At 36.6% G+C, this 13734-nt stretch overlaps 3 protein-coding genes across 3 annotated transcripts; 1 reads left to right on the plus strand and 2 right to left on the minus strand.

The window, feature by feature from the left end:
* Positions 1-1083: 1083 nt before the first annotated feature.
* Positions 1084-5736, minus strand: rpl18 (ribosomal protein L18). Its single transcript, XM_026284286.1, has 7 exons — positions 5640-5736; positions 4938-5024; positions 4749-4856; positions 4484-4582; positions 1566-1689; positions 1309-1378; positions 1084-1223 (listed from the first exon to the last, which is right to left on the minus strand). The coding sequence occupies exons 1-7, from the start codon at positions 5640-5642 to the stop codon at positions 1148-1150; spliced, it is 567 nt and encodes a 188-aa protein (XP_026140071.1). The 5' UTR covers positions 5643-5736; the 3' UTR covers positions 1084-1147.
* A 1580-nt stretch (positions 5737-7316) lies between these two features.
* On the minus strand, positions 7317-9429 carry LOC113116250 (mpv17-like protein). Its single transcript, XM_026284287.1, has 5 exons — positions 9148-9429; positions 8493-8951; positions 8289-8359; positions 8129-8158; positions 7317-8055 (listed from the first exon to the last, which is right to left on the minus strand). Exons 2-5 carry the CDS (start codon positions 8941-8943, stop codon positions 7936-7938), a joined length of 672 nt encoding a protein of 223 aa, XP_026140072.1. The 5' UTR covers positions 8944-8951; positions 9148-9429; the 3' UTR covers positions 7317-7935.
* A 1081-nt stretch (positions 9430-10510) lies between these two features.
* c16h19orf85 (chromosome 16 C19orf85 homolog) lies at positions 10511-13624 on the plus strand. Its single transcript, XM_026285153.1, has 4 exons — positions 10511-11060; positions 11273-11462; positions 11966-12099; positions 12174-13624. The coding sequence occupies exons 2-4, from the start codon at positions 11275-11277 to the stop codon at positions 13526-13528; spliced, it is 1677 nt and encodes a 558-aa protein (XP_026140938.1). The 5' UTR covers positions 10511-11060; positions 11273-11274; the 3' UTR covers positions 13529-13624.
* The last annotated feature ends 110 nt before the right edge of the window (positions 13625-13734 follow it).

Genomic DNA, 13734 nt, shown 5'->3' on the forward strand with positions numbered 1-13734 from the left:
ATCACATGTGGCTGAAACTATAACTGTCTACCGAAGTGTTTAATTTGTCTGGTATATACTGGAAACAACAACCGCGGATTTGCAGATCAAATGAGGTCAGTTTCTGAAAAGTGTTTACTCACCAATAGCTAAAGTGCTTTGATTACCGGCCAAGCACTTCACTTCATTTTTGTTTCCACACACTTCTGCTGTCGCATTGCTCATCTTAGTTGCATCGTTGTTATTTTCGGTGCTTGCATAGACATCCTACATGTCAACAATTTCGAATTTGAATTGGGGGCATTGTATTTTCTATTGCTTTCTCTCAAAACCTCTGAAGTGATCTGCATTGATTGAATTTGGTATTTTACTCAAAAATGTTACTCATTTTAAAAAACATAAAAAAAAAAAAATAGCATACTTGCATTGATCTATTTATTTTTGCGAACAGACATGCCATTGCAATGCCATAGAGTCCAACTCTACTTAATCTAAAACGAATTTTCTTACTGGACAAGTTTATTGCCTTCCATAAAGAGTTTGGAAAATTTCTACTTTTAAATATAAATTTGAGCAATTATCTATTACTGAAATATGTTGCCAAAAACGTGGTTAAAATAACACTAATCTGGCCTGACAAGATCATTTTAAAAACATTTTTCTTACGAATTTCAAAAATTGTGAGCTAAATTAGATATTTACAAAAATGTATCACTCGCTTGGAAAATTTTCATAAATGTTTAACTCAAACGGTTTAGGGCTTATTTTGTGCAAACGTACATGCAAATTAAGATGGAACATTCAAGGTCTGTGCACCTGTCCTCTGACGTTAACTTCTTGTAACTTGACAATAATAATTCTTAGAGTTAATTCTGAAACTGTATTGGAAAACGTGCATACACACATGTAGTTACAAAACAAAATTTCATCATTAGGTTTGCTTTTTCCACCTGTTGTGGTTAAGTCACAGTCATTTCAGTGCTTCAGGTGCATGCAGGGTGTCAATTTCACAAGTAAATAGGATTCAAAAAGGGGAAAAAAAAAGCCAGTACATTTCTGCAAAACACTAAGCTTTTTTGAACAGAGCACAGATGAACTCAAAGATTGCTTTTGGACTATTATCCAATCTTTATTTGCATCACAATATTGAATACAAAAAGACAGATGTTTAGTTCTTGTATCCTCGGCTGGCTCTGCGACCACGGGCACGCTCGAACTTCCTGCCTTTGGAGCGCACATAGGGTCTAGAGAACAGAGAAACAAGCTTTGAGTAAACTGTTCATCAAAAGAATCAACGGCCTTAAATTAAAGTGCATATAGTTTCCTTACTTGGTATGGCTGTGGGGGGTTCCAGGAGCTTTGCCAAAATGCCTGTACACCTCTCTGGCCTTACGGGGTCCTGCGGACAAACAAGACAAGAGCTTTAACAACCCTGAGCTTAGCAGAAAACAAAATACCCATGTTGAAACTTAATTCAGGACATAAGCAATAAAACAAACTTAAATAATCCGGAGGTGGTTATGAAGACCAATCTGACTGAATTAAATTTTTTACTCCAGTTGAATCCTTGCTTTACGACCACGTACCTGACAACAGAACGGTGCCCTGTCCTCTTGGTGCAGTAAGCGCCAGCTGGTCAAAGGTCATGATCTGTCCACCAGCCTTCAAGATCCTGCTACGAGCACGGTCGGTCAACTTCAGGGCACACACCTGTGAGACGACACAGGATAGAGAAATGAGCATTTGGACATTGAGACCATCTCATAACTCTGTGCGCTCATCGGCAGGTGTCAACAGAAAGAGACTTCAGAAAGGTTTGTGTGAAAAAACATCAAGACACACACCATTACTTGCATCGGATTATTAAAAGCATCATTATCCTTGTAACACAAAGTAATTCTCAACTGTAAAGAGAAAACTTACATATATAATTCACATTACATCACATTTAATTTTTTGCATTCTTTTTTTTTAAATATGATATAGCAACAGGCTACTTTTTATGCATGCCAATACTATTAAGCATTTACAGCAAACATAAAACACGTGTTATGAAACACCAAGAAACATTTCATCATTTGAATACATTTAGTATATACTTAATACAACTATACACATCCAATTATATAACTATAATTTATGCATTTTATTATAAACCAAAGCAAAATGCACCTTATACAACATCAATAAAGAAATTAAGAAAACATGTTAACTACGTATGCACAATATGAGATATTTGCCGATATCTGATATGCTTAAACTCTTTTTGGCCGATAACCAATACGGATACATTTCATTTTATTTGTTCAGGTATCAGTACAGGCTATATAAAATTATTTAAATTTCCATAATATTGTGTCATGTTTGTGATTTTTTTTTACTCATGCAAGCTATAGCTTTTTGACCTTTATACTCATTTTATGACATCAATTACTGCTTTTATTTAATCAGAAATAGTCTAATTGTTATTTGTGTATTTTACTTTCATTTTATTAAAAGTAGAATAACAGCGCCACCTATGGATTTGAAACACCTCACTGCTGCCACTGCACGTGCCATCACAGTTTATTCTATCATACACAATGCGTCATTGTAGTGCTGGGCAGTAAACCAGTTCATACCGAAAACCGGTGTACCGTATTTTTCGGACTATAAGTCGCATCAGTCCAAAAATGTCTCATGATGAAAAAAAAAAAAAAAAAAAACATAAGTCGCACTGGACTATAAGTAGCATTTATTTAGAACCAAGAACCAATACAAAACATTACCGTCTACAGCCGCGAAAGGGCGCTGTATGTTTTCAGTGTAGACTACAGGAGCACTGAGCAGCATAGAGTGCCCTCTGGTGGCTGGAGACGGTAATGTTTTCTCTTGGTTCATGTCAAATTAATTTTGATAAGCGCACCTGACTATAAGTCGCAGCACCAGCCAAACTATGAAAAAAAGTGTATACATTATTTTCTTGTTACAATGTTAATTTTGAATATACCGCCATACCGGTGTACTTAATTACTCAGCGTTTGGAACGAACCCTATGCTGCGACACTGTTTCAGACAGACCCTTTACAATGTTGTTCTTATAAGCAGCGACTGCTAGGCCTGGTGAGGGTAAACTCAGCACTGCTCTGGTATTACGTTATAATGCCTGTTTCACACATAGTCCGTCTGCTGTGTGTATTAACGGATTCCAGCTGCACGAGGTTGCCATCAGGGTGTTCAAGGAGCGGTGCGTCCACAGCAGTGCAGCGATTGTTAACGCACGGAGTCTATTTTTGCTGTGTTGAACGCACTGAATTAAAGTGAAAGTGCATTGTTTGCGGGAAAAATGAACATGGATTGACATGGAAACGCTGTCACATGGGTTTTAGGCTAGGTTTAAAACAAGAGCACTTTTAGATAAACAAGGAAAACAATATATGTTCACTTTTATGGAAGCAGGAAAACAAAGTTCATTAAGACCCGTGGGATTGCTTGTGATAAAGATTTAAATGCAAAACGCACAAGACTTTCTGTCTGTGGGGTTTTCATTTTAAATATTTTAACAAGAAAAGTAGGCTAATTATTGTGTTTAAATGTTTTGCCACTTGCTTAAGCAGCTTATTATACAAATCTAGAAGTAAAAAGCATGAATAATACATTTATATTTATTGAGTTTAAACTAAAGTCTATATGAAAGTTTGTTACTGTTTTGTGATAAGACTTACGATGCTGAAAAAAAAAAAATACTTTTTTTTTTTTTTATTACATATGAAATCAAAACAATGGACAAATGTTGTGTTTGTGGACTAAACGGACATGGATCAGTAACGGACTGCAAACATGTCCTGTTTGAAAGCACAATGAGTCCGTGCTGCAGACTGCATATGCACTGCAGGCAGATTATGCATATATAAGATCCATTTTATGCAAGTGCTGTCGTGCTATTGCATAAATATTGTCGCCAAAGGCGGCAACATGAGCAATTTGCTCCAGGACCTTAGCCGCAAGAACGTCTTGGAATATCAACCAGCAGAAAATGCACTGTATACCTGATCATGCATGAAAAAAAAAAAAACATTTCACATGGAGCAGCATTAACTACACCGATCCGTTTTTCACTGACAAGCTGTGTAAAAACAATTATATAAAGAGCATTTTGTGCATCTTTTGCGCAGCTTGTCAGTGAACAATGGCTCTGTGTAGTTAATGCTGTTCCATGTAAAATAGTGCAGGTGATGGAGATTTACAGTTGATTCCAGAACCGGCTTTAAAGAGATGCACATTAAATATTGCATGCAATTTATCATGCAGCCTGAATGAGAACATTAAAAAGACAGCATACTTTAATAAAAAGAGGACACATTTAACTATTCACATTTAGCAATCATGCAGTTTAGCATCTCTTAAAAACAAATTCTCACGAACAAGTGGTAAGAATCAGAAGCAAGACAGATGTGTGGCCAGACAGACCTTGAACTCAAAGGCTTAATGACAATGTTATATGGCTTTCATTGTCTGGTCTTACCTTCAGTTTAGGGATTTTCTGAATTCTGACGTCATCAGTAATAGTTCCCACAACAACAGCAGTCAGGTTTTCACGGCCTGGATGCTTCATCTTACGGATCTAGAAGAAAAAATAAATAAATAAATTAGTTAAAAAAAAAAAAAAAAACACTTGTTCATCTTTTGAACATAACAGAGGTTCACTTATGTGACAAGGCTTAACACAACAGGGCAAATGTAAATGAGATGAGATGCATATACTGGAGTAAAATTGGGGTTCATCTCACCAGTCGGGACAAGGCCATAGGGGGGCGGTTGGTCTTGCTCATGAAGAGCCTCCTCAGGATGACCTTGTTGAAGGGGGCATCAGAACGGCGAGACAGGAATCTGTACAACTACAACAGAAATGCATTGGTATAAAATGAAAGTAACAAACAGACATACTCGTGTGTCTTAAGTTTCATTATGGTTCTTACCTTGACCAAGAGCCTCAGGTAAATATCCTGACTTTTGGGCTCCTTCCTGTGAACCTTACGGTCCTTGTTGTGTCTGATGTCAACTCCCTTTTAGATCGAACACAATATTCAATTAACGTTACACACAAATAAAAAGATTAAAACATAAAAAACGTGGAGCTGTGTTAGATTCAGCACGTTCTCAATTACATTAGCCACTATGATGTATATTTGTGAAATAATGGCTATAATAAATACAAACCCAACGTAAAACTAAGAGAACTTCATACGATTAATATTAATGCATCGGTCTCAGATAACTTACATGTGGCTCAGAGAAACGCGCATTACCAGCGCTAGCATAATTAGCTTAGCCAACACGAGTTCGATTCAGCGTCCAGGCAACATAAAATAAATATAAGCAAATATTCGCCGAATATCTGTGTATACGAAATTTTAATAAGGGAGTAACACGTTGTCGTTTGACATCTTTCAGTTTTTCAACACACATGAATGGAAACCTCTGCTTCGCGGCCCGATGTGCGCTAGCCGACATTTACTTACTAAAGCCACACACAATACTCTACAATACACATATTTTTTGACTTGTAGTACTATGTAATGCTTCTAAACATAATCTGCAGCAGATTTAGAAGACCTATAGCTGAGGATGGTGGCAGATTTTGTAAACTGGTACATTCCTTAAGAAATCAAGCTACCTACCATCTCGGACTCAGAGTGAAAAGGGAAAAGGAAAGCTCGCGAGAGAACGTATAGCGAGATCACGGAAGGCTATGAGTCATGTGACTGGAAAGGCGAGTCCGGATTGGTGCAAGCTTCCTCTCATTGAAAAACCGCGAGCTTGCCTTACTGTCTATGGATAGTTACAGAAAGGTTTGTCATACAGAGAAAACACACTTAAACATTAAGTACACTATTTATTGAAAGTCTTTCTAAAACGCATTTAACCAAACAAATAGTTTAAAATATAAGTATGAACTCAGTCTCTATTTTAGTTACAAAAATCAACTAGTTACTCTATCTCACCATTACTTTTGAATCTTGCAGTCGAACTAGTGAGAGAAAATATAGGCATAGACATTCTTTGTGGGACCTTTTCTATTTGCAGATTAAACTCTTCTTCCCCCACTTAAAATTAAAGAGGTGCTACCAGAGTTATTGAAAATAACGGTCTTCTCAAAGGCATTAGGTCTGACTCTAAACTTTAAATGTGAATCAATGGCGATCCATAATTTTAACTTAGTTGATATAGAGGGCATTCCAGTGAAAAAATAGGTAAAGTATTTAGGGGTTAAATTAAAAAAAGGGTTATATCATCTAAAAATGAAAATTATCTCATTAATAACTCATGTTGTAAACATGTTGTTCCAAACCCGTAAGACCTCCGTTCATCTTCGGAACACAGTTAAAGATATTTTAGATTTAGTCCGAGAGCTCTCAGTCCCTTCATTGAAACTGTGTGTACGGTATACTGCCCATGTCCGGAAAGGTAGAAAAACATTATCAAAGTAGTTAGTATGTCAGTTAGAATTTTCTGAAGCATCAAAAATACATTTTGGTCCAAAAAAAGCAAAAACGACGACTTTATTCAGCATTGTCTTCTCTCCCGTGTCTGTTTTGAGCGATATCAAAACACTGCAGTTTAGTGATATCCGGTTCGCAAATGAATCACTCGATGTAACCAGATCTTTTTGAACCAGTTCACCAAATCAAACTGAATCGTTTTAAACTGTTCGCGTCATTAATAAGCATTAATCCACAAATGACTTAAGCTGTTAACTTTTTTAATGTGGCTGACACTCCCTCTGAGTTCAAACAAACCAATATCCCGGAGTAATTCATTTACTCAAACAGTAGACTGACTGAACTGCTGTGAAGAGAGAACTGAAGATGAACCCCTGAGCCAATTAGGTGCACTATCCCTTTAAATCCTTCAATTATTGGTTAGCTCGAGACCTATTTATATTGGGTAGAATTATCTTGACTAAAACTGAGGGAATATCTAAACTTATTTATCTCATGCTTTATATATCTGCCCCAAGAGTAGTTAAATCGTTTATTTGGAAAAATAAAACAGATACCAAATCCCATATGGCGAAAAAGTATCTCCTTTCGGTACATTCAGAATTAAATGCTGAAAGATTGTTTAACAAAGTCACACTCAATATGGTATCATATTCCTAACCACATTATTAAAAATATTGCCAGCCTTGAATTTGTGTTTAGATGTGATGTCGACCCTTGCGAAATTCCTCTGAAGGTATCTAATTTTCATAAACAATTACTGCTTTTTTGATAATAAACTTTTCCCCTCAGAAGTCCACTCTTTGGAACAATAGGGATGTAATTATTAATAGGAAATCTCTTTTTAAAAGGGACTGGTATTATTGCTATTCGTGATTTATTAGATGATAATGGCATTAATAAATACAGAGTTAGAATTACAATAAAAGGTTTTAATAAGGTATGCAATGCTATACCCACTGGATTGTTAAGAATAATCCAAAGCGGTTTTCTGATCTTTTATTTAGACCTTTCTCTTTAATCTTTGAAAATATGTAATGTTGACCTTTTATAGAGTAAGTGTGATAACAAATGTATTTACAAAGAACTTAAACACATTATCACTGGTGATTATCAGTGTTATTTTCTGGGAGAAGTTAAAAACCTTGGTAAAGGACAAAGCTTTTACCCATTATGTGGAATACCCAGTTGCTCCAAAGGTCAAGGAGACTCATTACAAAATCATCTTTAGGATTTACCCAGTTAGTGACTTCATACAACAACGATTTCATTTCGAGTTGGATCCTTGTGGTTTCTGTTCTTCTTTTCCTGAAACACTTGAACACCTTTTCTTTTACTGTGAGGTATGCTTCTAAATCTGGGTTCAATACACTACTGGCTGTCAGTAAAAATGGAGACAATATGTTGCATATGTTGATTAAAGACCAGCCCATGTTTTGGCTAAATTCAAAGCCAAGCAGCTGCAGAATAAAGCCTAAGTCAGGAAGTCACTCTTCTGTTGCTTGAAATGACACAAGAAGACAGTCCAGCCAAGAGCGACTCCTCCAACAAAAACAGTACGAGCCACCGGTGGGATCAGCGAGAAGTTCACAGCCTGAAACAAGAATATCATTTATGGAGAAAATGAGAAAACAGGTGAACAGAACAAATGGATGGACTAACAGTACCTGCATTGTTGACCAATACACAACTCCAGTCTACCGGAGAGAGAGAGAGAGAGAGAGAGAGAGAGAGAATTAAATCAGTGTGTCAGAATTGATCCTGAACCTTTATTATTTACATTTATGTTGAATACTTCTAGTGTTCTTCCTGTGTTTTTTTGGTTACCTTATAAGAGCTCCAAAATTTAGTTCTCCAGTCTTCAAGGGGATCCTCTGCGCCCTCCAATGTGCTCAGCCCTTTAGAAGAGTAATAAACCCCTTACAGTAAAACATTTCCAACTATGAATTCATATGCACAGATATGTGTGCATTACTTCCTTCAATTATGAAAGCAGAAGCGGAAGTATGATGAAAATCCCCTGGTTCTCACCAATGTAGAAAGCACTTATTGTCATAGGGGCTGCAAATAGCTGGTCCAGAAACACTTTAAGTGAAACTCTTCTGATCCCTCCTCCTGGAAACATCCTCTCCAGCCCCCGTAGCCAATGGTAATTGAAGTTGGCATGAAAACAGAAGCCAACCAGTGCTACCCGAGCAGTCTGGGCCCAGTCGATGCTGTGTTGCTGAGGAGCATGTTGAACTGGAGCCCTTATTTTGCTATCATCCTCTGCGTTTGCTTCTCCAGCCACAGGAAATTCTTCAGTGGTAGTGTTGGAGGTATCTTCTTGTCCCACTGGATCCGGTATGTGAACTGTCCCTTTGTCCTGAGCTTTTCCCATCATGCTTTGCTGAATGAGGTCTGCTGTGGCAAAAAGCGTTGTGTATCCCACCACATTGGAGATGTATGGGTGGGATTTGAACAAAACCCATGCTCTGTTCATGATGACCGCTAAACAACGATAATAGATATGTTATTACACTGAAACATGCACACTGGTTTGGTCGGGTCTAAAAGTAATTTCATTTGAATGTGAAGTTTTTATGTTTACAAATGACAATGACAGATAGATAGATATAGACAGATAGATAGACAGATGCTTAATGATTTTTAAAGAGTGTAAAAACACACTTTTACAGTAACTCACCATGTAGCTGTCCAGTTTCAGAATGAATGACAAATCACAAGGTTCACTTTGTTGGATCTCTCATAAACAAGCAAGCTGATTGGTCAAACACAGACAAATCGGACCTGTTTGTTCTGTGGTACAAAGTTCTTGTAGCAAGAATGAGTGTTTATGATAACGTTTATCAGTCAGAGAAAGAATGTGAGAAAAGAGCACATGGTGAGAACCAGGGAATGTAAGTTAGGAACGGGAAAGGCATTAAGTTAATAATCTGTATACAGTTTTCTCATGATAATCATACAAAATTAATATGCAGAAATCAGATGCACAATATGAAGTATGAAGCTCACCAATGTTAAACTGGAGAGAAGGACACTGTAACACCAGGCAGAAAGCTGACGTTCTTCAAAGCTGAGAGAGAACATGAGCTGCAGTGACATGTGTGTGTGTGTGTGTGTGTAGTTGTACTAAATATAGTGAAGAAACTCCTGTCCACAGACAACTGCAAATGTTACCATAGTGCTGAATGATAATGGACCAATAATGATTAATATAACTACATTCAAACAAGATGATATTACCAATTTGCCATCAGAGTCTTATTATCTAAAACTACTGAAAATAATTTATTATTTCAAATAACGCAGGAATAAAATATGCATTAGAGGACAAACTTATACTTAAAAACATGTAAATGAATATTAGAAATGCTGCCTTGTTAACTAACTGAAATAAAATAAGCTAAAGTACTAGAATTCATGTAATTAAAAAAAAATATTAACGCTATAGAAAAATTAGCTAAGCAAACTAATAAAAGTTACATAAAACACAACTAAACAACTGACTAAAATCTGAAAACTGAAAAGATAAGAATAAAAACTCATTTGAAATGTGAATAAATGTATAAATTAAATAACACTGAGCTTGGTTAAAATTAACAGAAATACCTTTGTGAATTCCTTTAAGTTATTTTTGAGAAGGAAACAATAAAAAATTAAGATAATGAATATAATAGTAATATATTATTATGCTTTTTTTCCATAAAGCGCATAACTTTGTCAAATTATGTAGCTGTTTAATTGTGTGTATAAATACTGTTTCCACAACTGAATGCGATCAAACATGATGCATTATTTCAGATGTGAATAAAACTACACCTTGGTGTCATTCTCATGAAAAAAATAAAATAAAATGTTCCACAGAAGAAGGACCATCTCTTCCAAACAGGGTTGGAGCACAATGGCGAGTAAACGATGACAAATTTCAATTTTTTCACTATTTGGCACTAGTTTGTCTATTAACAATTGTCCAACAGAGAACATACATACATCACTGCAGAATTCTTTCCTTTTAAATTAACTAAAAAAAAATCTAATTTCAAATATAAAAAAATGCTATATGTGGGTGCTGAATTTTTCATTTTCTTTGATATCACAAATTAAGCATGCACAGTTCAAATGAATATGTATCTGCTGCTATGAGTCCTGTCCTCTGGACTGCGTTCCATTATGAATAACCCCACAGATATGTAAAAACAACCTTTTGTCCTAGGGCGAAGGCAATTTGTCAGTGGCAACCAACGGAGCTCTCAGGCAGGAGAATGTGTTAATGAGAGATCAATTAAAGGCCCGTTAAGCGCTGTGTTTGTTAACACTTAACAAGCGCTGCTGTTTCTGACAGAGCTTCAGTTGACTTCTTGGTAATTGCTTTTCTTTTTATTTGGCTGCACTTCTGTCCTCTTTAATGGTGCTATCTTGCCATCCTTTATCTAAGCAGACAAAGAATCGCTCATTCAATGAATCGATGCCACCCTCCTCTCATCATTCGCTCTCTCTCTTTTGGTTTCTTGGTCAGTCAAGGTACATAACCTGTGCAAAGCCTTTTGCTTCTCTGTGCACATCAATTCAAAGTGGATTCTTATTGAGCAACAGAAGGTAAGCTGGGCTTTCATATAGAAAGATTGAATTTGGTTACTATTAGGTTTTAGCGATCTAAATCTTGTTTAAATGCAGCGTTGGAGTAGTTCTGCTAATGGTGAACATAAGCTTTTTTGACATTCTTTGACAATTTAGAAAAGTTACTGAATCTGATGTTGAATTTGATCTCTCTGTCACGCTTATATTTATCCCTCGTTCTATTTCCAAAGCTATGCGTCCATCCAGTATTTTTACCTTTGAACCGGGGTTGGAGGCGGGAGTGCCGTGGGGCCGTGATCTTTTTACTTTCGTGACTTCAGCAGCGGGTCACATGATGAGGACTTTGCAAAGACCACGGAAAAACAAGCCATCAAAACGACAAGTCAATCATCGCAGGTTTCTGCACAACATGATACAGAGGTATGCTATACTGGATATATTCATATAGTTCAAAGATATGAACAAATCTACAGTAGAGCAGTAATATTGTTTTAACATAAAATAACTGTTTTCTATTTTAATATAATAAAAAATTTCATTTATTCCTGTGATGGCAAAGCTGAATTTTCAGCATCATTACTCCAGTCTTTAATGTCACATGATCCTTCAGAAATGATTGTAATATGCTGATTTGGCGCTCAAGAAATTTGTATTTTTATTATCAATGTTGCGTACAGTTATTTCATTTCTTTTTTTTAAATGCAGGATTCTTTAATAAACAGAAAGCTTAAAATATATATATTTAAAAATATTTTTTTTACTGTCATTTCTCACTCATTGAATGTGGCCTTGTTGAATGTATTAATTTCTTTAAAAAAAAAAAAAAAAAATTTTACCGACCCCAAACTTTTGGCTGTAAATTTATATATATATATATATATATATATATCATTATAATTAATATTCCATTTGTGTCTACACAGAAAATTTGCTGAAATAGAGGCATCGAACCATCAGCTTGCATCTGCTTTATGTTCAACTGATAACCCCCCCGATCATCTCACTCCCAGATTATCTCACATTGAAACAGACCAGTCACCCAAACCTTCAAAAAGAGGTAAAAGAGCCTTACTTTTTAATGTTTGTTCTGGTTTGGTATAAGTTTTGTGACTCCTTGTTCTGTTTTCTAAGCTATTGAATCTTATATATCTGTAAATGCTGACAAAACTGAAGCGCTTCCTGAACAACAAGAGGATTTGTGTGACCTCTGGACATTGGACAGTCTTTTGGACACCGATGCGGCTGATAAAAGTTTCTCACCGTGCCAGTTCTCCAACAGTAGAGGAACGAATCCGAGAACTGAGACGGACGGCAAAGCTTTGGAAAACATCCCTGCAAGCTCAATGGAGAAGGACATCGACTTCAGCTTCGAAAGGGAGCCAGCATCTACTGGTTTAGAAAGCCTGACTCATATGAACAACAGTCTCCTAGAGGAGAGCGTGTCCTGGTTTGGGTCCACTGAAAGAACAAGATCATATTCGAAACCACGTCTCACCAAGTACCATGACGTGAAGTTGCTCCCCACCGATGCTGATGTTCAAGACCTTTCACCTCCTTCTCCAGTGATTTCACTCTTGTCTTTGGATTCATGTGATTTGGAGGTTCAGATGCTCATAGATGCAGAGCACAATGTGAACCAAATGCAAGATGCCAGCATCAGAGAGAGTCTCCAAATGGATATGGTGGATGACCTTGACCTACTGGATTGTTCTGGTACTCCTGGAGATCTGGCTAAAACGGCTGAGTGGATGGATCACAGTGAAGAGTTTCCAAGCTCTCTGGATTCGGATCTAGAGAAACTAACAGGTTCTTTTGGTGGGGCCAATAACTCCATGTCCAATTTGGGCCAAACAGGTCATGAATGTTTTGCTAATGTTCTCTGTAGTCAAGAGCCACATAGACGTAGTTTCCATCATGATGAAATAAACTATATTATGAACCACAATATGATTCTAGAAGACCGGTTCGGTCAGGTTGAACCTTGCATGAAGACGAATGAAAAGGAGGATGGTTATTTAGATACAGATTTTTCTGTCATGGATGGTAATCACATGTTCCCAGTATTTGAGAGACAGTTGGACCAATGCAAAAGGATTCTTTATGAAAACTGGGAACAACAATCTCTTAAAAGCTCATACAAGAACTATACAAGTCCAGATCTGATTATGATGCAAAGCACTGGTATCAGAAATGTTGACAAAAACACTGTTCAGGTTGAGAATCTCAACCAGACTTTATCAGGCTCCCAGTGCCCGATAACATGCTGCCTTGAAGGTTTTTGTTATCATAAAGAAGCCTCTGGTTTTTACACGAAATTCAGAGGCAGTCACAACTTTGAGGGCGTGGCTACATCTTTCCCAGCCACACTGCATAAGCTCCACCCCACTCCAATTCCGACTCCGCCTCTAGATGATGATTGGTTGTTTGGTAATATTGTGGCGGAGGAAGAGGTGAATACCATGAATAATACATTTGGAAAGTACTGATCAGTCACTGGACAGTAATTGTATGAACTGTATTCATGAATTTCATTGTTTATTACACTTTTGTGATTTTTATGATAATTTCTGTGAAATGTTCTCGTCTGAGGTGTGAAATATTCAGTGTTTTCTGAAATAAAAACTGTATGAGTATTGTAACATAATACAAAAAAAAGAAAAAAAAAATATTTAAATGTATCAATTTACTTTTT

The sequence above is a fragment of the Carassius auratus genome, chromosome 16, assembly GCF_003368295.1.
Source record: "Carassius auratus strain Wakin chromosome 16, ASM336829v1, whole genome shotgun sequence".
NCBI lineage: Eukaryota > Metazoa > Chordata > Actinopteri > Cypriniformes > Cyprinidae > Carassius > Carassius auratus.

Excerpts from the sequence above, each read along its gene's own strand:
- rpl18 (XM_026284286.1), bottom strand. Across the intron at positions 4,583-4,748 it reads CTATGGCCTTGTCCCGACTG|ATCCGTAAGATGAAGCATCC; the intron begins GTGAGATGAACC and ends TTTTTCTTCTAG. Across the intron at positions 1,690-4,483 it reads AGAAAATCCCTAAACTGAAG|GTGTGTGCCCTGAAGTTGAC; the intron begins GTAAGACCAGAC and ends GTCGTCTCACAG.
- LOC113116250 (XM_026284287.1), bottom strand. The coding sequence starts at position 8,943 with ATGAACAGAGCATGGGTTTTGTTCAAATCCCACCCATACATCTCCAAT. Across the intron at positions 8,360-8,492 it reads AATAAGTGCTTTCTACATTG|GGCTGAGCACATTGGAGGGC; the intron begins GTGAGAACCAGG and ends ACTCTTCTAAAG. Across the intron at positions 8,159-8,288 it reads AATTTTGGAGCTCTTATAAG|ACTGGAGTTGTGTATTGGTC; the intron begins GTAACCAAAAAA and ends TCTCTCCGGTAG.
- c16h19orf85 (XM_026285153.1), top strand. The coding sequence starts at position 11,275 with ATGCGTCCATCCAGTATTTTTACCTTTGAACCGGGGTTGGAGGCGGGA. Across the intron at positions 11,463-11,965 it reads CTGCACAACATGATACAGAG|AAAATTTGCTGAAATAGAGG; the intron begins GTATGCTATACT and ends GTGTCTACACAG. Across the intron at positions 12,100-12,173 it reads ACCCAAACCTTCAAAAAGAG|CTATTGAATCTTATATATCT; the intron begins GTAAAAGAGCCT and ends CTGTTTTCTAAG.